We start from the raw sequence: 27,154 nt of genomic DNA, 5'->3' as shown, positions 1-27,154 counted from the left end.
ATGCTCTTTTGTTGCTGAAATTACATGCATATGTATATGGGGTTACTGGTTACCTCTCTATATGTAAACATAAGGATTATTTGCATGGCTGGCTCGTCATTGAGATTCTGAGAATATATATAGTAGGTCTTATACTATGTATTTTCATCTACTAAAATAGCATGAGAATTTCATTATGAATGAAATCAAAATTACTATTTCTAAATTGATCACAACTATATCTTATGGAATCGTATTAAATACTTGACCACACAGTTCGTACTTTGATACGAAACCAATCTTTCTTTAACAACAAAAAATCTTATCAACACACAATCTGTGCCAAAATTTATTTCGTCATTCCTCATGCATGCTGAACCAAATAATCAACGGCACGCCCATTAATCTTTCTCTCCCTCTCTTTAATATTTTTTTGTGTGGAAAGTACTCTCTCTCTCTAAATTGGAATGCTGCTTCTTCAATTGGAAAGCTTCTACTTCGATGGCTTTTTACCTAGTTTCAATCAACTTGATATATGTACTATACAATTACATAGTTACAATCTGCTTGGGCAACATCAAGTAGATTAAAGCTAACCCTCTTTACCTCGATTATTCTGAACTTGACGACTCAACTTATGGGGAATTCTTGAAGATACTTCAGAAGTTGTTGGCGGGATCTAGTCTTGTTGAATTGGAAATTGCAATACTCCGTGAAGAAATCACGGTGCAGGACTTCAAACGCTACATCTTAGTTGACTTGTATGCCGAATATCAACAGAAGAACACGTTGGTGCTCAGTGTGATCAACGTCTACGTGGAAGACTATTGCAACAGAGAAATACTTTACAATTTTTAAGACATTGCAACGGAGAAATATTGCAATGAAATGAAAGTGAGCCGCCCTGCACATGGACTGGCGTGGTTGCCGAAAGGGCAGAGTAGTTATTCTTCGCCCTTCAAGAACGCAACTATCTGGTGTTATTCCTGATGGAATTCAATTTCTAACACCTGAGGCATCTAAAACCGATGGCCTTTCGAATGAATGGACTCACCGGCACAGCACTTTACCGGCAGATTTGTCAGCCTGCCTGATGATGGAGAACTTGTAACTTCAAGGTAATAACTGCACCGAACAAATACCAAATTGCATTTATAGCATGCACAGTCTAAGATTTAATAGCCTAAGCCAATTGCACACTTCTTCAGCAAAACGAATTCACAGGTAGAATGCCGGACCTCAAGCTTCACTTTTGGGATCAGCTGAACTTGTTATTCAACTTGCTGAACGACTCCCTTCCGAAGTCATTGCAACAATATCCTCCCACATCGTTTATGGGAAATTTGTTGTGGTGGCCGGCTTTGGATCCATGACCATGTGCTGGTAAACATATAACTTCTCTTGGAAACCGCCATGGATTGCTCTAGGTGTTATTTTTGCTGTAACGGCGATTGTACTTCTTGGAGCTGAGCTCCGACGGAGCGTAGAAGGTGATTAACATCTGCAAGGACGAGTAGGAAGTGGAGAAGAGGTACAAGGACGAGTAGGCTTTCCTATGTAGGCTCTTGTTTGGGAGTGGAAACAAGAGTTCATATTTTTTTCATCATAAATGAGAAGCCGATGCTACTTTTAGTGATATTGTAATGTCTTGATCAATTTGTGTGGGTAATTCGTAGCCATCAAGCATTACCCTTTAATAAAAAAATATAATTATTCAGTGGCCCAAACTTAATAATGAATTACAAAATTGGACTTATATCAAAATTTAATGTATAAAATATTGACTACCTTTTTACCTCTTGGTATTACAGTCTAGTTTTATTTCTCCACTTATAAGTGAATGAGGCTTTAGGTTCGATTTTCGTCAAAGACGATTATTGAATACCCCTTTTAGGTTTTTTTTTTTAAATTATATATTTTTTATTTACTTTTGGTTGAAGCCTTATTTCTAAATTTGTGCAGAAGTCTATTTAACTTGTGTTTACAGTTTTAGAGTCGTCGTGATTAGGCGAAAGTAAGAGAGAACAAGGAGGGAGGGAGATGTTATGTTTTGGTAGGCGATCATTCTCTCGGAGTCGGAGTCGGAGTCGGAGTCAATACTATCATACCACTCAGCAAGCCATTGTGATATTAACCCACAATTTTTCGACACACACCCTCACTCGTCTCGACTTTGATTACAAACACCTTCTCGAAGCCTGCATTCGATCCAAATCTCTTCCTCAAGGCAAGAAAATCCATCAGCTCCTCCTGAAAAACACTACCCACCTCAAAGACAGCTCCTTTTTGCTTGAAAAAGTAGCCCATTTGTACATAACCTGCAATCAACTCCAGCTTGCATGCCGCGTGTTCGATAAAATTCCCCAACCAAGTGTTATTCTTTGGAACCTTTTGATAAGAGGATACGCTTGGAACGGGCCCCTTGATAAAGCCATCGACTTGTACCATGGCATGCTCAAATCCGGCGTTCAACCCACCAACTATACTTACCCTTTTGTTCTCAAGGCTTGCTCCGGTTTACAAGCACTCGAAGTTGGCCGAAAGATCCATGAGCATGCCAGAGGACTTGGGCTTCACTCTGATGTCTACGTTTGCACTGCTTTGATCGACCTGTATGCCAAGTGTGGGGACTTGGTGGAGGCTCAGAGGGTGTTCCATGGCATGCTGTACAAAGACATTGTGGCGTGGAATGCAATGATTGCTGGGTTTTCACTACACGGTCTTTATGATGACACTGTACAGTTGCTTGTTCAAATGCAGCGAGCGGGAACAAGCCCAAACTCTTCCACCATTGTTTCGGTTCTTCCCACTGTTGCACAAGCTAATGCATTGAGGCAGGGGAAGGCAATGCATGGTTACTCCCTAAGAAGGGGCTTTAGTGGTGAGGTGGTGCTTGGTACTGGCCTTTTGGATATGTATTCTAAATGTCAGTGCATAGCTTATGCGAGGAGAATCTTTGATGCCATGAATTTCAAGAACGAGGTTTGTTGGAGTGCTATGATAGGTGCATATGTTATCTGTGACTCTATGACAGAGGCGATAGCATTGTTTGATGAAATGGTTCTACGAGAGGAAATAAATCCAACAGCAGTAACTCTCGGGAGCATTCTACGAGCTTGCGCAAAGCTAACTGATCTGAGTAGAGGGAGACGGGTTCATTGCTATGCAATTAAAGCTGGGTTTGATTTAGATAAAATGGTGGGTAACACAATGCTGTCTGTGTATGCGAAGTGTGGGATTAATGATGATGCAGTCAGATTCTTTGATACAATGAACTCCAAAGATACAGTTTCTTATGGTGCTATCATCTCAGGCTGTGTGCAGAATGGTTATGCAAAGGAGGCTTTACTTATGTTCCATAATATGCAATTGTCTGGGATCAATCCAGATGTGGCAACCATGAAGGGTGTTCTGCCTGCTTGTTCACATTTGGCCGCTCTACAGCACGGGGCCTGTGGACATGCTTATTCAATTGTTCACGGATTTTGTACAGACACCTCAATCTGTAATGCCTTAATAGACATGTACTCAAAGTGTGGGAAGATCAATGTAGGAAGGCAAGTTTTTGATAAAATGGTTACGCGTGATATTATTTCATGGAATGCAATGATAGTTGGTTATGGGAATCATGGCCTTGGGATGGAAGCAATCTCACAGTTCCATCATATGCAGTCATCTGGCATTAAGCCCGATGATGTGACTTTCATTGGCCTCTTATCTGCTTGCAGCCATTCGGGGCTTGTAACTGAAGGCAAACACTGGTTTAGTACAATGAGTCAGGAGTTTAACATAAACCCGAGGATGGAACATTACATATGCATGGTGGATATTCTCGCCCGGGCAGGACTTTTGGATGAGGCACACGGTTTCATTCAAAGAATGCCGTTTGAGGCTGATGTTCGTGTGTGGAGTGCACTGCTTGCTGCATGCAGAGTCCACAATAATATGGAACTCGGGGAAGAAGTATCCAAGAAAATTCAAGGGAAAGGACTTGAAGGTACTGGGAATTTGGTCCTTTTATCTAACTTATACAGTGCTGTTGGGAGGTGGGATGATGCAGCCGATGTCAGAATCAAGCAGAAGGACCAAGGCCTTAAGAAGAGTCCAGGATGCAGTTGGGTTGAGATCGATGGTGTTATCCATGGATTTGTCGGTGGAGATCAGTCCCATCCTCAGTCAGCTCAGATACATGAAAAACTAGAAGAACTACTAGTAGATATGAAACAGCTGGGATATCGTGTGGAAAATAGATTTGTTCTCCAAGATGTTGAGGAAGAGGAGAAAGAAAGAATCCTCCTTTACCACAGTGAGAAACTAGCCATTGCCTATGCAATTCTTTGTCTGAGCCAGGGCAAATCCATCTTAGTTACCAAAAATTTGCGGGTTTGTGGTGATTGCCATGCTGCCATAAAGTTCATCACTCTTGTTACAAAGAGAGAAATAACTGTAAGAGATGTGAGTCGGTTTCATCATTTCAAGGATGGAATTTGCAGTTGTGCAGACTTCTGGTGAAGCCGATGGATTCAGGGGTGCATTGTTCAACCTTCCCCTTGTCTCTTTGGCTACATAATTGCTGCATTTTTAGCAGGTTAGTTTCATTTACGATTAACCGAGCACTTCCATTACATTGACAAGTTCACAAGTTGTAGTTGCTTCAGATGTAGGCCATACTACAGTTTTTTTACATTGTATAATTAGGTTTTGCCTTCCTGGGGGATTAAACAAAAAAAAAGAAAGTTAAAGATTCCTCAAATCTTTTGTAACGTGAGTTTGGGTTTATAGAACGGATGCTTTTTCTTAAAATAATCTGAGGAAGTCCTTTGTGAAGATGCAAAAGCCCTCCGAATCTACCGGATGGAGTCCCTTTATCTTCTCTGACCTGTGCTTCAAATGAGGGAGGTTTCCATTTGCTGGGACATTTCACATTTGCAGAAAAATCCATTATCTTAACATATAATCATATTAATAATTAAGGTTTACCTTTGATAATGTAGAGAGAGAGAGACGCGCACCAGACAGCAAAGCTTCAAAGCTTCAGCTTAACGGTGGTGAGAATATCATGACAACTCCTAGAGTTGTTGAAGATCCGATTGTTCCTTTCTTTTCATAGACCGTAAACAGTAGCATCCAAACACAACTTCTTCACCCTAGGAACTAAGGAACTTCTTTTTCAATGAGAAGCCGTCCAATCTTATGGCTGGTTTGGTATTGTTGTGTTTTGAAGAAAAAAAAACTGCTTCTGCTGTGCTGTGAGAATAAGCTCATTTTTGCTGCCGTAAGTTTTCAACTTTTTTTAACCCAAAATTGTGAAAATAAGTCGTTTTTAAGTGTTTATCAAACATCTTTTTGAGTTCAGCTTTTTTTGATACTCACTTTTTATAAAAGAACTTCAGTACCAAACCAGTACTAAGAATAGAGGCCATAAAGGATTTAATTGAGCACGTCACAAGCAATCAAAACGGAGCGCCAAATCATTATACTAAAAGGCACTAAAAAAATGATGACCATGAGATTCAAACCAACTCCCGGAGTGAACAAGAAGGATTGACACGACGAGCAAAAATTTTAGACATGTGTTATCCACATACCTCATTTTACTTTTCAACCATTTCTTGATAATTTTTATCTGTTGATCTTCTTCAATTCATCTGATCAAACGGTCGAAAATTAAAAGGTGTGTGAGTAGTAAAATAGGATGTATGGATATCACACCCCTAACTTTAACCTGATTAAGCGTAGATAGCTTGCCCTTCATAGCTGGCTATAAAATGAAGCAGCCTCTGCGAATACATTGACCGTTGGATTCGGTATTGACCCTTGGATTGGATAATTGAGCAGTGGTACTTTGGTAAATTAATAAGCAGCCTCGGGTTAAAAATTACATGAAATAAATGAATAGGTGATGCGGCTGTCGAAAATTGAGTAAAAAGAAAAGAAAAGAAAAGGAAAGGAGATGTATTGCTGTTACCCATCCTGGCATTTGAGCCATGTCACTATCCAGCTAGCCGTTCATGTACAACATTATTCCCCCATCTCTTTCAGGTAGATATCATTATTAATAATATTATTCACATGTCTATTTTTACCTGCTGCGCATCTTTGTTAAAGTTTGTTTATTAATCTTTTTTAATTTATTTAATTCGATAATCAAAAAATTAAAAGAGATGTGTAAGATGTAAAATTAGGTTGTGTATGTCTTTTCCATTCATGTACAATAATACCGCTATGAGGATGTCTTTTCCATAAAAGCTTCTTTAAATAAGACCTATATTAATTGGTTTGGTTTATTGAGATGCATTTATCTTTAAACCAATTCTTTTTTAGTACATCTTTAAATCCATTCTTAAAGTTTTATACCAAAATCGATTGGGAGTAGGGTGGGTGACTAACTCCTTACTTAAACCCATATTCTTAAAGACCCTTTGCAATGTTTTTAAACTTTCTTAAGTGGAACATTTCTTCACACTCGTATGCCTACTCGTGTGTGGTCGAGTCAAGCACATAGACAAATTAACTAGTGAATTGAGACATTTCTTCACACCCTTATTTGCCCACTTTGTTTTAGGTTGGAACATCAACCCCTTAACATGTTTGAATATACCTGAAAATAAGTAATTAGACTTTTGTCAAAGTGTCGAAATGAGTGTAGAGTGTTGACACGGTACAACCCATAAAGTAATGTATCTATTCGTTTTCAATATGACCCGATAAGCTCGAATCTCAATGTGTCGTGTACGACTCGCCTAAAAACTTTAAAAAGTAATCGGTACATTTTCTGTTTTTATTTTAATGCGATTAATACACCATTAAATATCACTTTACAATGAATTTTATTTAAATGAATACGAGATGACTATTTTAAAGTATCAATAACAAGTTTTATTTTCTTGATTTTAGAAAGAAATGTAGCTTTCACAACATGAAAATGAAATTAATATTATTGGATGAAGTAGTAGGGGTAGGAAGAAGGACGGAGTGGTCATTTCGAATGACCTACCCGCTGGGTACTATAAAAGCACAATGTGGGAAGCGTAGTTGCGTTGGGGTTTTTTTATTTATAAAATTATTTAGAATTTTCAATTGAGAGAGAGGGGGAGAGAGTGACTACTGAGTAGGCAGGCAAGACCCTTTTCGCTTTCATCGTTCTCGCCCTCTGAAGCAACCGCTGCCGCGGCGTTGTACGACGGTCATCGGGGCTCTGATTTCACGGTAACCACTCGCAACGACTCGTTTTAGGGTTTGGTAATCCCATTTGTTCCCGTTGCTGTTTTTCTTCTCGCTCTCACTTTTCTATTTGCTAATTTGTGGTATGGATCTGCATATTTTGCCATAAAATTGGTGTTAGGCTCCAGTTTCTCTAACGAAGGTCTATTTACGTTTTTAATTTATTTTTATTTTTTTCTGAAAGGCTTTATCGTCGCTTGGGTTTTACGCTGCGTTTTGTTTTGGTAGATCGTTAGATCTCATGCGTATTTTGCAATGCCGGGAAGCATACGTGGTTGTTTGGGATTCTAAGAATGTGATCTTTTAGGGTTTATAGTTGGTATAGTGATTTATTTATTCTGGGTTTGTACTTGGGTGCTAGAGTTGTTGGGCGTGCTTGTATCAAAGTAATTGATGATAGGCATTTTATCGTCTGTGTTTATAATTTTTCTCGTATTTTTTTTTTAATTTAAAAAAAACTGAAATTTACATGAAATTCCTGGTACATTTTACCAAATTCCAGGAACGCACATAGGATTTTCAAAATTATCGCACTGAAAAATTCTGGGTAACCTTAACTCGTTCTGATTGAAGTATTTTCTGTTATTTTAGTGTTTACTCGTTATTTATTCGGCGCACTGTATATGATGTGGTTCTGGGTATGTATCTCTCAGCCTTTTGAAAACCCTTGGATATATGTTTGTATGCTGGAAAACCCTAGCTCATGAGTGGATTCTTTGGCTTGGTGTACATTATGCATTTTCTTTTATTGTATATATTCTTTAATACATTGTTTTCAGTCTATAGCCTTTGGTTTCTTTGCAAATGGTTCTTTTGATGTAATGCTGATTCTCTTTGTATAGACATCATCATGGTGAGGAAGAGGAGAACTGAACTCCCTAGTGGGGAAAGTTCCGAGTCTCATGAACCTGCTGGGGGTAGTGGTCGTGGTTCCCAGCGTGCTCCTGAAAGGACTCCACAACAACAGGGTGGAGGAAACTACCGAGGTGGTCGTGGACCTGCCCCCCAGGGAGGTCGTGGAGTCTATGGAGGGGGTCGTGGTGGCCGCGGAGTGCCACAACAGCAGCAATATGGTGGGCCCCAAGAATACCAACAACAGCAGTATGGTGGGCCACAGGAATATCAAGGCAGAGGCAGGGGAGGACCGACTCAGCAAGGAGGTTATGGAGGTGCCCGTGGTGGCATTGGCCGTGGAGGACCACCTTCTCCTGGTGGTCCAACCAGACCTCAGTTCCCCGAGCTGCACCAAGCAACCCCAGTTCCTTACCAAGAGGCCACCCCCCAAGTTCCTTATCAAGGGGTTACCTCTCCGCCTGTATATGGTGGAAGTTCATCATCTTCCCAGCCACCTGAGCCTTCAGAAGTAGCGGAGCAGCTTGCTGACCTTACCGTCCAGCAAGAGAGTGCACCTAGCCAGGCTATTCAACCTGTGGCTCCCTCAAGTAAGTCAGTCAGGTTCCCTCTTCGCCCGGGTAAGGGTAGCACTGGCAGAAGGTGTACAGTCAAGGCAAACCATTTCTTTGCAGAATTACCCGACAAAGACCTCCACCAGTATGACGTAAGCTCTCTTGCCATCTGTGTCTATCTTTTGATATTGTACTACTATTGATAATGTATCTTTTCATTATATGTAATAGGTTACTATTACACCAGAGGTCACATCAAGGGGTGTTAATCGTGCTGTGATGGAGCAGCTGGTGAAACAGTACAGGGAATCCCATCTTGGAAAACGTCTACCAGCTTATGATGGACGAAAGAGCCTGTATACTGCCGGCCCACTTCCTTTCCTTTCAAAGGAGTTTAAAATCACTCTTATTGATGATGATGATGGATCAGGTGGACAAAGGTGCGTACTCACAGCTCTTTATGTTTAGTACATTTTTTTCTGTGCACTCTTATTTTGTATGTATTTGAACATGGCTTTCTTCTTGATGGCAGGAGAGAGAGGGAATTTAGGGTTGTCATAAAATTTGCAGCACGCGCTGACCTACACCATTTAGGTCTCTTTCTGCAAGGGAGGCAAGCTGATGCACCTCAAGAGGCACTTCAGGTTTTGGACATTGTTCTGCGTGAATTGCCTACTTCTAGGTAAATAGTGTTTCTTCCTCCTGGTGATGACATAATGACACATTTATGTTTTATATGTTTGATAGCTAATTTCTCCTGTTCGGTTGTAGGTACTGTCCTGTGGGCCGTTCATTTTATTCCCCTGATTTGGGTAGAAGACAGTCACTTGGTGATGGTTTGGAAAGTTGGCGTGGTTTTTATCAGAGTATTCGTCCAACTCAGATGGGGCTGTCTCTGAATATTGGTACTTAATTTTATGCTATCCCTACGTGCATCATTTCTGTGAATAACAGATTATCTACTCTTATCAATTTAATTGTTGTAATAGTGATGTATTACACTGCATGGTTATTCTGCTGACTGGTGCTTTGTTTACAAAACATGTGCTGTCCAGACATGTCCTCTACTGCTTTTATTGAGCCATTGCCAGTTATTGAGTTCGTAACACAGCTACTGAATCGGGATGTTACACATAGGCCACTTTCTGATTCTGATCGTGTAAAGGTTAGGTTTCCCTAATTTTTTCTGTTTTGGTGATTTAATTGTTTCTCTTGAGTGTTTGTTTCAAATTTTGACAATTATTGTGGTGCACTGGTGTTGGTACTTTTAATCTGTTTCGTGTTTCCTTGTGTATATCTGTTTGTTAAAATTAACTTACATACGTCAAAACTCATTGACTAGGGTTAATGCTTGTGTAGTTCTTTTGGAGGTAATCCTTGATCCTTGTACATTCACTTAAAACTATATGTTTATAGATCTGATGGTGTATATGGAGTGTGTATCACGATTAGTGTACAGTTATATTTGCCATAATTTTTATATTAGCTATCATAGTAACTTTTGACTTGTGAACAGATTAAAAAGGCTCTTCGTGGAGTCAAGGTTGAGGTCACACACCGAGGAAATATGCGCAGAAAGTACCGTATTTCTGGTTTAACGTCACAGGCAACAAGGGAACTGACGTGAGTACTTCTTAACTCATATATTTGTATATTTCTTATGCCTTCATATGCTTGTATATTTATTAATGTGGTATTTGTTTTAAGAGCACATTGAGGTGTGTGAAACTTGTTTCCCTGAGATTGTATTTTGTCTGTTCAGTTTCCCTGTTGATGAAAAAAGAACTATGAAATCTGTTGTTGAGTACTTCTATGAAACTTATGGTTTCGTCATTCAACATACACAATGGCCTTGCCTTCAAGTTGGAAATCAACAGCGGCCGAATTATTTGCCCATGGAGGTGAGTTGTTTCTATAATTTCTAGCTTGTAATACTATGGTGATATGGATGTTAATGAGCAGTAACTGGATTCAGGTTTGTAAAATTGTCGAAGGTCAAAGGTATTCCAAGAGATTGAACGAGAAACAGATTACTGCTTTGCTTAAGGTCACCTGTCAGCGCCCTCATGAGAGGGAACAAGATATTATTCGGGTGTGTTATCTTTTGGTTGTTGTATTTTGTCATGACTTGGTTTTCATTGCAGTTGATGCCATGAGTCCTTTGCTTACTGCTTTGTTATTTGATAATACCGTCACCTTGTTTTCCTTAACTTTATCTTCTGTGTCATAATTTAAATGCTCACATCATTTGAGGTTTTATGGTAGAAGGCATCTTTTATCCAGAAATGTAGTTCATGGTGATATGTTAAATCCCATTTTAATATTTTTGTACATGTTACAGACGGTTCGTCATAATGCTTACCACGAAGATCCTTATGCCAAGGAGTTTGGAATCAAAATTAGTGAGAATCTGGCTCAGGTTGAAGCTCGTATTCTTCCTGCACCCTGGGTAAGATATGTAATTGCGTTTAGTCCCAAAAGGTACTTTGATAGTATACGTGTATTGATTTTTGGTTTGCGCAGCTGAAATATCATGATACTGGAAGGGAAAAGGATTGCCTGCCCCAAGTTGGTCAGTGGAATATGATGAATAAGGTAATATTCTGGCACCCCTCTAAACCCTTGTTCACCTTGACTTAAGTGTGTGGTCAGTGTGATCTGTCTTTCGACCCCAAGAAAGTCCTCTTTTATTATTTATGCATTAATGTTTCTTTAATGCCTTTTACGAAAGTTATTTATTGTCTTAAGTCATGTATGAAATTGTATATCTGGATATTTGTATGATTGATTGTTATTAACTGTTTACCCACTTTACTATGTGATTATTCATTCAGTAGTTTGCATGTTTACTTGGTTAATAAATACTTATTTGGACTTATGGTTGATTCTGTAGACAAATGAATGTCCTGTTTCTTGCTGAATTATTACAGACCTTTTGAATTACTATGATATTTTTGCAGAAAATGGTCAATGGAGGAAGAGTAAACAATTGGATTTGCATTAACTTTTCACGAAATGTTCAAGACAACGTGGCCCGTTCCTTCTGTAATGAACTTGCTCAAATGTGTTACATTTCTGGCATGGTATGGAAATTTTCTTTAATCTTTATGGTTTCCACTGGTTTTAATTGCATTGTTTGATTTCTATATTTGGATTTCTCTGATGCTGAAGTGTTTATTATATTAGGCGTTTAATCCAGAATCGGTACTTCCACCAATAAGTGCTCGACCTGATCAGGCAGAGAAGGCCTTAAAAACTAGGTACCATGATGCAATGACCAAACTCCGACCCCAGAACAAGGAGCTTGACCTGCTTGTCGTTATTTTACCAGATAATAATGGCAATCTTTATGGTACGCATTTGAAACCATTTGGCTCCATTATCTCATTCTGCTTTTTATCTCTCTATAATATCGTCTCAATTTTGTGTTGTCCTGAAGTTCTAGATTCTTGTATATACTGATATCCATCCAGGTGACTTGAAACGAATTTGTGAGACGGATCTTGGCCTGGTATCCCAGTGCTGTTTGACGAAACATGTTTTCAGAATGAGTAAACAATACTTGGCAAATGTTGCTTTGAAGATAAATGTGAAGGTTGGCGGAAGGAACACAGTGCTTGTTGATGCACTGTCAAGACGTATTCCTTTAGTCAGTGACCGTCCTACTATAATTTTTGGTGCTGATGTTACCCATCCTCATCCCGGGGAGGATTCAAGCCCATCAATAGCAGCTGTATGTTGTCGATGATATCTATGGGCTTTTGCTAGTGTGTACATATTTGTCTTGAATTCACATAGGGAGTTGCAATTTAATTGTTCACATGTCTTTTATGACAGGTTGTGGCCTCACAAGATTGGCCAGAAATCACCAAGTACGCTGGCTTGGTCTGTGCGCAAGCTCATCGCCAGGAGCTTATCCAAGACCTCTTCAAAACTTGGCAGGATCCTCAGAGGGGCACTGTAACTGGTGGAATGATAAAGTCTCTTTCTCCCTCTCTCACTCTCTCTCCCTCTCTCAATCTATCTCAATAATTATATTAATTCTCTACTTTCTGGGGATTGTTAGGAAGTGCAGAACTGAGTTGAATTTGTTTGTTAATGTAGGGAACTGCTAATTTCGTTCCGTAGAGCAACAGGACAGAAGCCACAGCGTATCATATTTTACAGGCATTTAACGCTCCTTTGCCATTGTTTGTGTCCTATGCACTTCTCCTATGTCTAATGGTGTGTATGTATACACCCACCTTTGTTTTTTCAGGGACGGTGTCAGCGAGGGCCAGTTCTACCAAGTTCTACTATACGAGCTTGATGCGATTCGTAAGGTAAACTTGCATTTTTGGATTATTCTAAAGTTAGTATAGTTTGTGCATATTGTTATGTGTTGGTGATATTATTAACATCTTTTTGCTTCTTGTCATTTTTCTTCTTCTTAGGCTTGTGCTTCCTTGGAGCCAAACTATCAGCCACCTGTGACATTTGTTGTGGTTCAGAAACGTCACCACACAAGGTTGTTTGCCAACAATCATAATGACCGTAGTGCAGTTGACAGGAGTGGAAATATCTTACCTGGTAATTAATTTTACCGTATGAAATGTTGGGATGATGTAGTTCAGTTTTCATGCCTGTTATGCGAAATTTTTACCCAATTATTTCTGCAGGCACGGTTGTGGACTCCAAAATCTGTCATCCAACAGAGTTTGACTTCTACCTCTGCAGCCATGCTGGAATTCAGGCAATGATTTTTTCTTTGTTTTGTGTGATGTGTGTGTTTGTGAAGCAGAATGTTTATAAATGTGTATACACCATGTTTTGCAGGGTACAAGCCGTCCGGCTCATTACCACGTGCTGTGGGATGAAAACAAGTTTACAGCTGATGAACTGCAGTCACTCACAAACAATCTTTGCTATACGTAAGTTGGCTGATTTAGCGTTTTCAGTCACTGAATTTTATTTATTTATATTTTTGAATCCTTAAACTCTAGTGCTAAATAGTTGACCTCTTGAACTCTTGCAGGTACGCAAGATGCACGCGTTCGGTTTCCATTGGTAAGCTCTCACTCTGGTGCCTTTTCAGTATTTTCCTTGTTGATTCGTTTAATAGATAGTGTTCTGATTTGGCCTTAAAATTGCAGTTCCTCCGGCTTACTACGCCCATCTTGCTGCATTCCGAGCTCGGTTTTACTTGGAACCAGAGACATCAGACAGCGGATCAATGACCAGTGGTGCTCCTGGACGCGGGGGCATGGGTGGGGGTATGGGTCCGCGGAGCACAAGAGCACCAGGTCCAAATGCTGCAGTGAGGCCCTTGCCTGCCCTGAAAGAGAATGTCAAAAGGGTTATGTTTTACTGTTAGAGAGAGGGGTTGCGAAGAGATGTCGCCCATAAGAATGTAGCAAGATTATGCAATGTAATGGTGTCGTTTTGAAGTCTGCCAAGTGCCAAGGGTGTCTATACCCTTCGCTGCACTCTTGTTTTAGATGTCTGCCGCCGTTAAGTATCTATCTGAAATTTCCCGTTGCAACTGACTGGTATGCGGTTGTTACTGCACTGCAAACCGGTTGATTGTTTTTGGGAAGTTAGTGTAGTTATCTTATGATGTAGTTTGAGATGGAACTCGGACAACTATTTGCTGCTTTCGGTTAATTTCTAAGGCCCTGTACAACTTTCAACTTTATTTCGGTTGTCTTTTTATTTATTTAAGTACATCGATATTTTTACATTAAAGGGTGAGAGAGTTTGGCAAAGTCACATAATGGGCAGTTTAATTTGGTATCGAAATCGCTATCCATGAGATTCGAACTTAAGATCTCTTATATAAGTTAAGAGAAAAACTATACTGCAGTATTGAGTGACGACTTTAATTCGGTTGTTGGAGTGCACTCTTGCTTACAATTTTACCATTTCTTCCTTAAAAGATCCTTAAAAATAGTTTCTTAATCATATAATCCAATATTCTGTACCAACGAGGGTCAAGTGCAAGGAAAATGAAATATATTTTCCATAAAAAGGACCCAAAGTTCCAAAAAAAGCCAACTTCCCCCATGTAGTAGGCTTTATTTTCTTTGATGTTACCACATTTGTAGCTTTAATGAAAAAAAATTTCATTTTCAATGGACCGAAAAGGGGACTACATTCATCACATAGGTTAGTAATTTCAATCGTTGGGTAGCAAAGAGTTAAGCTGCATCTAGCCCCCTAAAAGTACAGGGATCCACATCAAATTGAAAAATTCATAAAAAAGTGATGAAATTAATTGGTAGTTTAGAGACCTAAAACAAAAATATAAACAAATAACATAACTAAATTGTGCTAAGATAATCCAATCCAATGGTTGTTATGAAATAAAAATCTTCTTTGATTTCGGAGAATGCATCAATCAAAGAAATAAACCAATAGATAAGATTGAGATAAGATAAACAAAGCGAATGGTTGTTATGAAATGAAATCTTATCCTGTCTGATTTCATAGAAACATACCAACGAATGAGATTGAGATAAGAGAGCCTACAAAAGTACATAAGTGATGAAATATAACTTTGTCAGAATTTGAATTTTTTTAGGTTAAAAATTTTATAAATTAAAATTTCAGATAAGACTCCAAAAAATCAAGTTAAGAAAACTTAAGACAAAAATAAATTTACCATGTAATCAAATTACTATAAAATAAAATATATAGCTCTATATAGAGCCCGAAAGATATATAACCCCTTGTTGGGACAAATTATTTTTTTAGAGCCTCAAAGATTCCTAAGAATTCTAAATTGGGCTATATATAATTATATATCCACCACTTTTCTAGCCCCATATAGAGCCCCTCATTGAGAATGCTATTAGACTGCATTTTTTCCTACTTCAAATTGAAATGCTAATTAGTTTTTGGTCCGTCCAGTACATCTTGCAGATGACATGGTTGATATGTCAAATATCTAAGTATAATATTAATAAATAAATTTGTAATAGTATAACTATGTATTGGTGGTGTTACTAATTGATGTGTTCGTGATAGTGTTTCAGTGTTGTGGTGGTGAAAAACTTGTGCACAATTTGACATGAAACAGGTCGTAAACTTGAGATTGGAAGAAGTATAAAAAAATGCACTTTTACAAAGACCAAGTACGAATTCCTTGAGATTCTTTACCTCCACTTTTAAAACAAATATATACCACTATGAAAGCCAAATCTGGTAGATTTGCTTCAACCCGTGTAAAAATTCCTTTCTTGCTTTCATCTTTCCTTTCCTGCAAAAGGCATAAAAGAATCAAGGATGTTCTTTCTCCTCCCACGGCAATTTCAGCCATCTGTAACCTAACCACTCTTCTCTTCCTGCATTTTTAAGTTCCCTATAAATTCACCAATAAACAAAACTAACGTTCATAAAACTAAACCAACTTCGAAGATCGCTTGTTGATCGATTGTTCTAATTAGTTGACTGAAATGGCTTCCACCTCAAATCCTTTAAAGAAATCTGATACGATTGCAGAAACCATGCCAGAAGCACTCAGAGCGAGTCGCTTTCATATGAAGAAATGTTTTGCCAGGTATTTTTTTAATTTTTTTTTCCATACAATATTTTTATATACTATATGTTTGTGAAATTCGAATGTTGATGTTCTTGTTTAACTAATTAACAAATTTAAACATGCATGCAAAAAGTTTTGTTGGAACGGGGAAAAGGCTAATGAAGCCGCAGCATATAATGGAGGAGCTGGAAAAATCGATAGAAGATAGGCATGAAAGAAGCAAGGTCTTGGAGGGTTTACTTGGTTACATCCTCAGTCGCACTCAGGAAGCAGCTGTTGTTCCACCCTATGTTGCTTTTGCAGTGAGACCGAATCCCGGTTTCTCAGAATTTGTTAAGGTGAATGCAGATGATCTAGCAGTGGATGGCATTTCTGCTACCGAATACTTGAAGTTCAAGGAAATGATCTTTGACGAGAGCTGGTACGTTTTATACGCGTACGTATGTAGCTACGTGTATATGTATATATATGCATGACTAATTTCAAATTAATTTGAGTGATGCATGCATGCAACAGGGCGAACGATGAAAATGCTTTGGAATTAGATTTTGGTGCCATCGACTTCTCTACTCCTCGAATGACGCTTCCTTCTGCAATCGGACATGGACTTAACTTCGTCTTAAAGTTAATCTCATCAAGGCTCAGTACTCATGCCAGCTGCTCCGATTATGCTAAACCCCTTCTTGACTACTTATTACCGCTTAATTATCACGGAGAGGTTGAAATCATATATGTCAATTTTGTTTGAGATTAATTGATTAATTACTTGATCTTTTGCGGCCTCTCTATTAATTTTTCTTAATTAAAGTACAATATATGTATATGCAGAATCTTATGATCAATGAAAGTCTAGATACCGTTGCAAAACTTCAAACTGCATTGATCCAAGCGGAAGTACTCGTCTCCACACTTCCAAAAACCACACCATTTCCGAGTTTTGAGCAAAGGTTATCTCTCATGAACCTTAACTAAAGAATGTATGTGTTATATGCTGCAGATCTTGGTCGTTTATATACGAACAAATGTTGTATTCAATCTTGAGCAGGTTAAAAGTGTTGGGTTTTGAGAAAGGATGGGGAGATACAGCAGAAAGAGTTGGAGAGACAATGAGGCTGCTGTCAGAAGTATTCCAGGCGCCAGACTCAGTGAAGTTGGAATCGTTGTTTAGCAGACTTCCCAACACGTTCAACATCGTTATCTTCTCTCCTCACGGCTACTTTGGCCAGTCGGATGTCCTTGGATTGCCTGACACGGGTGGACAGGTTGTTTATATTCTTGATCAAGTGAGAGCTTTGGAGGAAGAGTTGCTCCTCAGAATTAAACAACAAGGCCTTGCTGTGAAGCCTCAGATTCTTGTGGTGAGCTGGACTAAGTGTACATAAACAAAAGAATACTGAATAATGCTGTACACGTTGCAATTCTAATTTGTACTTTGTATGTACAATGTATGTACGTATGTGTCATGTACACAGGTGACACGACTGATACCAGACGCTCGAGGAACAAAGTGCAACCAGGAGTTGGAAGCTATCATCGACACTAAGCACTCCCACATCCTTAGGGTTCCATTCAGGACAGACAAAGGCTTTCTCCGCCAATGGGTTTCTCGTTTCGATATCTACCCTTATCTCGAGACATTTGCACAGGCATTCATCTTCTCACTCTAGCTATCATATATATGATCAATTTATTCTTCTGACCTCATTTCTCCGGTACTAGTTTATGTGAGTTATTGGAAAGAAAAATAGATGATTTACATATTTATTCTGTTCTCATCGTTGTTTATTAGGATGCAACTTCAAAGATCTTACAACACATGGAATGCAAACCGGACCTCATAATTGGGAACTACAGTGATGGAAACTTGGTGGCCTCTTTGATTGCTTCTAAACTTGGAATCACTCAGGTCTAAGTCGACACGTAACCACCTCCTTCGATACATAAATGTCGGTTAAAAACTTGAATCTCAACTTAATTAACCTGTTCCAAGTAATTAACTCTCTGCAGGGAACGATTGCGCATGCGCTAGAAAAGACCAAGTACGAAGATTCTGATGCCAAATGGAAGGAATTTGATCCTAAATACCACTTCTCTTGTCAGTTCACAGCTGACATAATCTCTATGAATTGTGCTGATTTTGTCATAACAAGCACATTTCAAGAAATTGCTGGAGGGTTAGTAGTCTTTCATGCCAAAACCAAAATTAACATACAAGGTTGATATGATCTTCTCCTTATTCGATCAATGTGTTGTTTTCATGTTGCAGCAAGGACCGACCTGGACAGTACGAAAGCCATACAGCATTTACAATGCCAGGACTCTATCGAGTTGTGTCAGGCATTGATGTGTTTGATCCAAAGTTCAACATTGCTGCGCCTGGAGCTGACCAATCCGTCTACTTTCCCTACTCCGAGAAACAAAGACGATTTACCAAGTTTCAACCTGCCATCGAAGAACTACTCTACACGAAAGAGGAAAATGATGAGCACATGTAATTAATTCTTACACATTTATAAATTCTTGCACATTTTGTTGTGGCAATTTCTTAATGAAAACTCTTGAACAATAAACATGCTTGGAACAGAGGATTTTTGGCAGACAAGAAGAAACCTATCATATTCTCAATGGCAAGGCTGGACACAGTGAAGAACCTCACAGGACTAGTTGAGTGGTTCGGAAAGAACAAGAGGCTGAGGAATTCTGTCAATCTTGTAATTGTCGGGGGATTCTTCGATCCATCTAAATCCAAAGACAGGGAAGAAATTGCTGAAATCAAGAAACTTCATGCCTTCGTGCAAGAATATCAACTTAGCGGTCAGTTCAGATGGATAGCGGCTCAGACTGATAGATACCGAAATGGGGAGCTGTATCGGTGTATTGCAGATACAAAGGGAGCTTTCGTGCAGCCTGCGCTGTACGAAGCTTTCGGTCTCACAGTCATTGAGGCCATGAACTGTGGGTTGCCTACATTTGCAACCAACCAAGGCGGCCCTGTGGAAATCATTGTGGATGGCGTCTCAGGGTTCCATATTGATCCCAACAATGGTGATGAATCCAGCAACAAGATTGCTGACTTCTTTGAGAAATGCAAGACGGATGGCGAATACTGGAAGAAGATGTCAGCTGCCGGACTGCAGCGTATAAACGAATGGTAATTACTCACAAATACTATGACTGCAGGCCTATTTGAGACTGTTTTTGGAATAACTGAAGTGTTTTATGATAACGAAAAGTGTTTCTGACTACGTTTTAAACCTTAAAAACACTTTCTGTCCATTAAGTACTAGAGTTTTTTTATAAAAATTTCGACATGTTTATAGTATGCGTGATCTTATTAATTTTTGGTTTTCTTGCAGCTATACATGGAAGATATATGCAAACAAAGTGCTGAACATGGGATCAACTTATGGATTTTGGAGGCAGTTGAGAGATGACCAAAAGCTAGCCAAGGAAACCTACATTCATATGTTTTACAATCTCTTCTTTAGGAAATTGGTACGTCTCGTGATTCTGACCCTGCCATAATCACTCTTAAACAGGCTGTAAAATACACGTTGTGTGTTAATGCAGGCAAAGAATGTAGCTGTTCCAAGTGATGGATACGAACAACCGGCGCCAAGGGCTGTAACTGCAGCTGTCGACCAACCAACAACGGCGGTAGTATCCAAACCTCCGCAGCCGCCTGCAGCAGCAACCTCAGCAGTCCCTCAGCTGACACCAAGGTACGTATATAATTAGTACGTAACGTAGGGAGCTTGCTTAATTAAATCCTGAATTTGTGATTGATAAATACATGGATTAATTCATTTGGCAGGGAGAGGGATGAGGGTAGGGAACTTGGTCAACCTCGAAGCCGCAGTAGAGCACGATGCCTATGGAATTGCTGCTGCGTCATCCTTGGTTTTCTCATCATTCTTTATTACAAGATTAGGAATATGTACACTTAATTGTATAAATTAAAATTAAATTTAAAGTGAGATCAACTCACAATGATCATGTAAATTCTCTCCAACTTCCAATCGAATAATAAAGATCAATTACAATATTCTGTATTCTTTTTACACATTACAAATCACGTGATGTTTCATCAATAAAAATAAGCATGTTAATCAATACTTGAAGTAATAATACAATTATTAACAATAATATCATATGATTTACAAAATATGATTTAATAAATAATTTTCCTAGCATTACTCTATTATATATATATATATTACATTTATTAATTTGATAGCGATTTTAGAGTAGTTCCATTGCTGCTTTTTAGCCTGGCACCCAGGCCAAAAAATGGACCCGTTCCCTTCAATTTGCTCCACCCTAGCCCTTTAGGCTGGCACCCAGCCTAAGCCAGGCCACAAGCCGACCCAGAATTGATAGAGGAAGGAGACGGCCCATCTAATGCTAGCGTGGTGTCGACGGGAGTTTGAAATTTTCTTTGCGCCTGGCGCATGGGAAACATGCCCGATTGGGTGTGCGTCGCTGACAAGATTTAGAGCCGGGGCCTACGTGTGCTGGCGCACCCAGAGAATGAAATGGGAGGCCATGTGGCCCGTCCTGAGTTGTTGGATTTCCAACGGTTAAAAAAAATTGAAGTTGAATTTTAATCTAGACCTTCCAATCACAAATCAACGGTCCACGTTTTTCCCCCAAAAATTTAAAAAAAAAAAAGAAAAAAAAAAGGCACAACGGTCAGAATTATGATCGTTGGTCATGTGTCAACTTATAGGCTATTGGATTTGAATATTTTTCAAATCCAACAGTCTAGATTAATTAACTACATTAAAATTTATAAAAAAATTAATTAAAAATTATGAAAAATTGTTAAAAAATACTGAAAATTTTTAAAAAATTTAACCCTCATCTTCCACCTTACACCACATTTCAATATTTTCTACACTTTGAGAGAAAAAAATGACTTTGTAGAAGCTCATTGAAGATGTTACGTTGTGTGAATGTTGGGTTCACACTACTCATGACCCAATTACGGATAATGAGATGGATAAGCGAGAAATGTGAAGTAAAATTACGAAAACATTTTGCGATGTACATGGAAAAGACACCAGAAGTAGTCAAGGTCTTCAAAGTCATTGGAAAAAACTCAACGCATCATTTACTTGTTGGAAAAACACCATCTCTCATGAAAATTCAATTTAGAGGTGGAGTTGCTCTTAAGGGCCTCCTCATCAACTTGTGAACCAGCAATGTTCTTAATTTTTCCAATTTATATATACATGAAAATTCAATTTACAATCATATTTGTGAAGAGTGAAATCCAAGAGAAAGATGAGTAGTTGGTGCTACTGTGCTGGCAGTGGCAGGCACCAGCTGGTAGTGCCACCCTCGGCCACGGTGGACGACTTTGTTTTATAACGTGGCAAATTACGCTTTGCAAGTGATAAACGACGACCATGCCAGTGCACGTGCATTTGCATTTGCACCTTAATATACTGCACATGCATTTGCATTGCCACTACGACCATGCCAGTGCACGTGCATTTGCATTTGCACCTTAATATACTGCACATGCATTTGCATTGCCACTACGACCATGCCAGTGCACGTGCATTTGCTTTTGCACCTTAATATAATGCACATGCATTTGCATTGCCACTACCTCTTCTTTATTTATTTATTTATTTTCTCAAACATAAGCTTCATTGATATAAAAATAAATAAATAAATAAAAAACGCTACTAGAAAAAAAACTGAAAAAAAAGCTACAACTAGGTCAAGTGAACATAAAAAGCCAAACATAAGCTTATTGATCCATTCGTACCAACCATTTGCACAACCTAGTTCTAGTGACTTAACAAATGCGCAATTCTCAATTCTCAAAACATTAAGTATTTGTTTGAAATATTTTAAAAAATTGTGACAAATTGTTATGTAATTATTTGTACGTAATTAACACAAGTTTGTAGATCTGAATTTAAATAAATTGACTAGAATAATATACTCTCTCATCTAAATCAAAATTTGACTCTTACAAAATCATCGGTTGTAAAAAATAAAAAAAAAATGATGAACACAAAAACGCGAAATCTTCAAGACTCCAATTCTAAATTGAGGAATCTTGTGAATCATGTTAGAGTAGTGACCAACACCCATCACCAAAACAACACACGTGTTTTGTGCGGGTATCTTTTGACTTGCGACTTGGCAGCTTGGCAACTTGGCAAAGAAATATTAAATCCAGACTGATCTCTTCTACTAAGGTTATTGAATCAAATGATTTGGGCATTTTAAATTTCATCCAATGATCCATTTGTTTTGATTCCTTAAAATCTGTAATAATTTTTGGCCAATGGATGAAATTTGAAAAGTCTGGATCACTTGATCCGGTGACCTTGGTGAAAGAAATCCGGAGAAGACTTCTTTCCTTAAATCCATTCCCCTAAATAACAAAAGCTTTTAAATGTGACCGAAACATGGAGTGATACATCACGTGTCAATGTACAAATAATATGAAATATTTGTTAAAAAGTTAATAACTTAAAAAAATAAATTCTCTCATCACTTATATTAGAACATATATTATACCACATGTATTCTGATCACAATAAAAAATTTCTTCCAAATAACAAGTTCTTTTTGAAATTGTTTAATTGATTAATTTTGTGAAAGAACATACGTTTATTAGACATGACATGATATTAAATTTTGGAAGAGGAGAGCCACCGTCCCCACGCCTGGCGTCATTGTCTGTCCGCTATCTGCAACGATATAGTGGTCAAAATTATAATTATGTTTAATCGATAATCTATATCTATAAGAGCACTCCCACCGTTGCAATTTGCTCGGGGGACCGGCTCCAGAACAAAGGCCCGAGGGCCGGTGGAAGGCGTCCAGCGTGACGCAGGCCGGGGGACGGGGGAGGCCCGAGGGCCAGGCTCGTGAGGAATCGACAGGCCTTGAGCCCGGGGTGGGAGTGACGTCATGCTGACGCCAGGGTGGCGTCAGCGTATTATTTTATTTTTTTTGTGTCAGGCGCGTGCACCCCACCCGCGCGTGGGGGCGCGTCCTGACAGTTTAATCAGAAAAAAAAAAACTTTTGTCTGTTACCGTTGGGAAGCCACGTGGCTTCCCACGGTACGTTAGATCTTAACGGTCACTTAATGTGGACCGTTAGATCTCAACGGTAAAAAATTTTAAAACTGTCAGATTTAATATCCACCGTTCGATCTGAGATCAACGGTGGATATTAAAATGCTTTATAAATTAAAAAATAAATGAAAAAATAGTTTAAAAAATCTGAAAAGTTACCGTTGTGACACGTGGCACAATCTGGAGCGTTGGAATTCAAATTTTTTTATATCCAACGGCAGAGATTAATTAATTGAATAAAAATTCAAAAAAAAATCTGAAAAAAATTGTAAAAAAAATTGTTTTTACTTTTCTATAAATACCTTCTCATTATCATCTACCTTCACAACAATTTCATATTTTCTCAACCACTTTCAATCACATTCCTTTCTTTGTCTCAAAGTTTGAATCCATTTTTTTTCAACAAAATGACCACTGGTGCAGGTACGAATTGGTCGCTTATTGAAGATGTTGCGTTGTGTACTAGCTGGGTTGAAGTTACTCATAGTTCGCTTACGGGTAATGAGATGCAGTTGCGAGAAATGTGGAGTCTTATTCATACCAATTATCTTGAGAAAATTGGTGGGAAAAGAACCAAAGAATCGATGTCCAGTCGTTGGAAATTACTTAGCCAATCGTTTAGTACGTGGAGAGACGCTTTGGCACAAGCTAGTAATAATATTCGAAGTGGGGAAAATTACTCGGATATGGTAACAAGATATTATTATTTATTGTTTGTATTCTTTATTTGTTACGTACAAAATTTATTATTTATTGTTACTTATTTGTTACATTATAATTATGTTGTTTGTTACATTATAATTATGTTATTGTTACTTATTTGTTACATTTATTTGTTACATTATAATTATGTTGTTTGTATTATTTATTTGTTACTTATTTTCATTAAAATTAATGTATATATATATATATATATATATTTGTTAATTATTTTCATTATTTACTAAACTTGAAGCCTTCTTATTTGCTTTGTTACTTATTTTCATTATCTTTGTTACTTATATATATATATATGTATATATTTGCTAGTTACTTATTTTCATTATAATTATTTATTTGTATTATTTATTTGTTACTTATTTTTATTGTGTAGGAACTTCAAGCACAAGCTTGGTATGCTGCCAAAACCAAAGGCAAAAATAAATCATTCAACCGGTGGGAATGTTGGAATATTGTCAAAGATTGTCCTAAATTTAGAGTTGTGCCAGTTGGTCCAGAAGTGCACATGAACAGCACCCCTCTAAACTCTACACCCGATCATGTTCATGAAGATGATGCAGAAGAAGTGCCCGAAACGCCCCTCCCTGAACAAGCGTCGGGTTCGACCCGTTTTCCAATTAGGCCTCAAGGTAAGAAGGCTACAAAGAGAAAAGGGAGTGCTTCCAAGAACGATTATGCAAAGTTCATGGAAGAACTTACTCGCCAAGGTGAATTGACTTTGGCGAGGGAACTGACGAAAGATGAGGCTGATAAGGCTGATAAGGCATCAAAAGCAGCAGCTGTTGAGAGAGAATTTTATGCTAATGAGAGAGAAAGAGAGCTACTTAGGCAAGAAAGGGAACATGTTAGAGAAGAAAGACGAGCTCAACAAGATCGTGAGATTATGAACATGTCTTTAGAAGGGAAGTCTCCAAATTCTAAATTTTTTGGAAGTCAGAGAAAGCGGACGTGGTGCGAAGGAGGCGTGCAAGAGAAACAATAGCAAGCCAAGGTGGTTCTAGCACCGCAAGAGAAGATCATCCTAGCAGCACAAATTGGTTAAGTGATGATGAATAGAGTACTTTTTGTAATCGGAGCCCATAATTTTCCAATCACTTTGGGTTGTAATTTATTATTTATTGTTTGTATTATTTATGTTGTTTCCATGTTCATGAATATTTATTCAAATTAATTTGGTAAGTTATTTATATTAAGAATTAATTTGGTAAGTTATTTAATTTGGTAAGTTATTTATGTTGTTAAAAGTCCATTAAACATAAACATAAACATAAACATAAACATACTAAGAATTACATAAACATAAACATAACAAAATTACATAAACATAAACATAAACATACTAAGAATTACATAAACATAAACATAAAAAATTACATAAAAAAATTACATAAACATAAACATAAAAAAATTACATAAACATAAACATAAACATATACTAAGAATTACATAAACATAAACATAAAAAAATTACATAAACATACCAAATAATAAAACACACCAAATAAAATAACATAAACATACCAAATTCAAAATAACACACTAAAATGAACTTAATTATCCTCAGCTTGTTTCAATGCCCACTGGTGCTCTATCAAGTCAATTTGTCGGGCATTGTGCATGTCTGGCATTTGAAATGCAGTATATCGTTGAATGAGCCTTTCATTGTAACGTCCATCCCTTTGTAATGGCTCATGTTGCACGGGGTCATCGGTGGCGTCATGAGCACAATATATACGTGTTCTTGAATTGTTCATCGGGTCTGGCTCATATTCATCAACAGCTTCATAATCGTACTCATCTTCCACAATCATGTTGTGAAGAATGATGCACGTCATCATGATGGATCGAAGCGACTCTACATCAAACAATCTGGCCGCACCCCTGACGATCGCCAAGCGAGCTTGGAGGATACCAAAACAACGCTCCACATCCTTCCTGCACCCCTCTTGACAGCTTGCAAAGTGTTTTTCCTTCGCACTCCGCGGACGTGGCACGGTTTTGACAAATGTTGACCAGCGCGGGTAGATGCCGTCAGCTAGGTAGTATGGCCCGTCGTACATACGTCTGTTGACCTCATATGTAACTTTTGGTGCCTTTCCTTGCAGGACATCGTTGAACACTGGGGATTGGGTAAGGACGTTGATGTCATTTTGAGCTCCCGGGACCCCGAAAAAGGCGTGCCAAATCCATGTATCAAAAGATGCCACCGCCTCCAGAATGATACTTTTTGCCCCTTTTCTGTCCCCGTAAGCGCCTTGCCATGCACTTGGACAGTTTTTCCACGTCCAGTGCATACAATCAATGCTTCCAATCATCCCAGGAAAGCCACGCATCTCCGCCTTCTTCAACAGCCGCTCCAAGTCCATGTGTGTGGGTTTGCGGAGGTACTCAGCGGTGTAGATAGATTCGATTGCTCCGCAAAACCTCATCAGGGACTCAAGAATGGTTGATTGCCCCATCCTCGTTATCTCATCCACTTGGTCTGCAGATGCTCCATATGCAAGCATCCGCAAGGCAGCAGTAATTTTTTGCTCCGGCAGTAGACCCATAGCACCAAAAGCATCTTTTTTTTGCACAAAATAAGAATCATGGTTGCAAACAGCAATCATGATTTTGTTGAACAAATGTCGTTCCATTCTAAAACGACGTCTAAAGTACGTATCAGGGAATGCACTATTAGAAACAAAATAATCATCCAAGAGTTCCATACCTCGTCGTTGCCTGTTTCTATCAATGTTTCCGGAACGCCTGGGCCTGCAGATCTGAGCCGCAGCTTGGATGACTCGACGGGAATGTGAGGCTCTGCCCCTTCTTACGTCGTCATCTCTCATTTGACGCTCCTCATCTTCTTCCCTCTCATTTCTTACCCCCTGCTGATTGAACATTGATTCTGATTGGTTAAACAAGTCTTCCTCTTCCTGATTCAATTCCCACATCATCCTTGAGGAAGAAGAAGAAGACATTGAAAGAAAGAAACAGAAACTATGAATATTGAAACTGATTTTTGTGAATAAGGAAGCAGAAATTTTGAGATCAATGATAGAGATCTTGAGAATTTTGGTGTGAGATTTGTGAAGATGGATGGTGGATTATATAGAGGATTCAGAAAGGATTAGGTTCTGCATAATGCCACGTGGCATGCCGTCATTCGTTAAAAATCTGATGGAAATCTATCATCCAAGATTGTTAACAGATTATG

At 38.5% G+C, this 27,154-nt stretch overlaps 3 protein-coding genes across 4 annotated transcripts; all 3 read left to right on the top strand.

Moving 5' to 3' along the window:
* Positions 1 to 1,849: 1,849 nt before the first annotated feature.
* Positions 1,850 to 4,785, top strand: LOC125478845 (pentatricopeptide repeat-containing protein At3g16610). The gene has a single exon (XM_048587517.1). The coding sequence runs from the start codon at positions 2,020 to 2,022 to the stop codon at positions 4,489 to 4,491; it is 2,472 nt and encodes an 823-aa protein (XP_048443474.1). The 5' UTR covers positions 1,850 to 2,019; the 3' UTR covers positions 4,492 to 4,785.
* Positions 4,786 to 7,018: 2,233 nt separating this feature from the next.
* Positions 7,019 to 14,283, top strand: LOC103939685 (protein argonaute 1-like). 2 transcript variants are annotated; one of them, XM_048587675.1, is made up of 22 exons: positions 7,019 to 7,221; positions 8,046 to 8,761; positions 8,841 to 9,049; positions 9,142 to 9,291; positions 9,381 to 9,514; positions 9,665 to 9,774; positions 10,126 to 10,232; positions 10,372 to 10,510; positions 10,585 to 10,701; positions 10,951 to 11,058; positions 11,133 to 11,204; positions 11,570 to 11,692; positions 11,796 to 11,961; positions 12,083 to 12,342; positions 12,447 to 12,589; positions 12,714 to 12,776; positions 12,868 to 12,931; positions 13,043 to 13,178; positions 13,268 to 13,341; positions 13,425 to 13,519; positions 13,624 to 13,655; positions 13,742 to 14,283. In XM_048587675.1, the coding sequence occupies exons 2-22, from the start codon at positions 8,054 to 8,056 to the stop codon at positions 13,960 to 13,962; spliced, it is 3,231 nt and encodes a 1,076-aa protein (XP_048443632.1). In that variant the 5' UTR covers positions 7,019 to 7,221; positions 8,046 to 8,053; the 3' UTR covers positions 13,963 to 14,283. The 2 variants fall into 2 exon arrangements, with proteins under 2 accessions (XP_048443632.1, XP_048443631.1); XM_048587674.1 differs by having other exon boundaries at positions 7,020 to 7,188.
* Positions 14,284 to 15,967: 1,684 nt separating this feature from the next.
* LOC103939687 (sucrose synthase 6) lies at positions 15,968 to 20,200 on the top strand. Its single transcript, XM_009349801.3, has 13 exons — positions 15,968 to 16,146; positions 16,262 to 16,549; positions 16,645 to 16,846; positions 16,957 to 17,075; positions 17,174 to 17,486; positions 17,601 to 17,774; positions 17,918 to 18,034; positions 18,136 to 18,302; positions 18,395 to 18,619; positions 18,713 to 19,279; positions 19,485 to 19,623; positions 19,699 to 19,850; positions 19,943 to 20,200. Exons 1-13 carry the CDS (start codon positions 16,043 to 16,045, stop codon positions 20,073 to 20,075), a joined length of 2,700 nt encoding a protein of 899 aa, XP_009348076.2. The 5' UTR covers positions 15,968 to 16,042; the 3' UTR covers positions 20,076 to 20,200.
* The last annotated feature ends 6,954 nt before the right edge of the window (positions 20,201 to 27,154 follow it).

Source organism: the organism of the source record quoted next, unplaced genomic scaffold (genome assembly GCF_019419815.1).
Source record: "Pyrus x bretschneideri cultivar Hongxiangsu unplaced genomic scaffold, Pyrus_bretschneideri_v1 Contig27, whole genome shotgun sequence".
Lineage (NCBI taxonomy): Eukaryota > Viridiplantae > Streptophyta > Magnoliopsida > Rosales > Rosaceae > Pyrus > Pyrus x bretschneideri.
The sequence above is the reverse complement of the archived record's forward strand: the minus strand, read 5'-3'. Positions and strand labels throughout refer to the sequence as shown.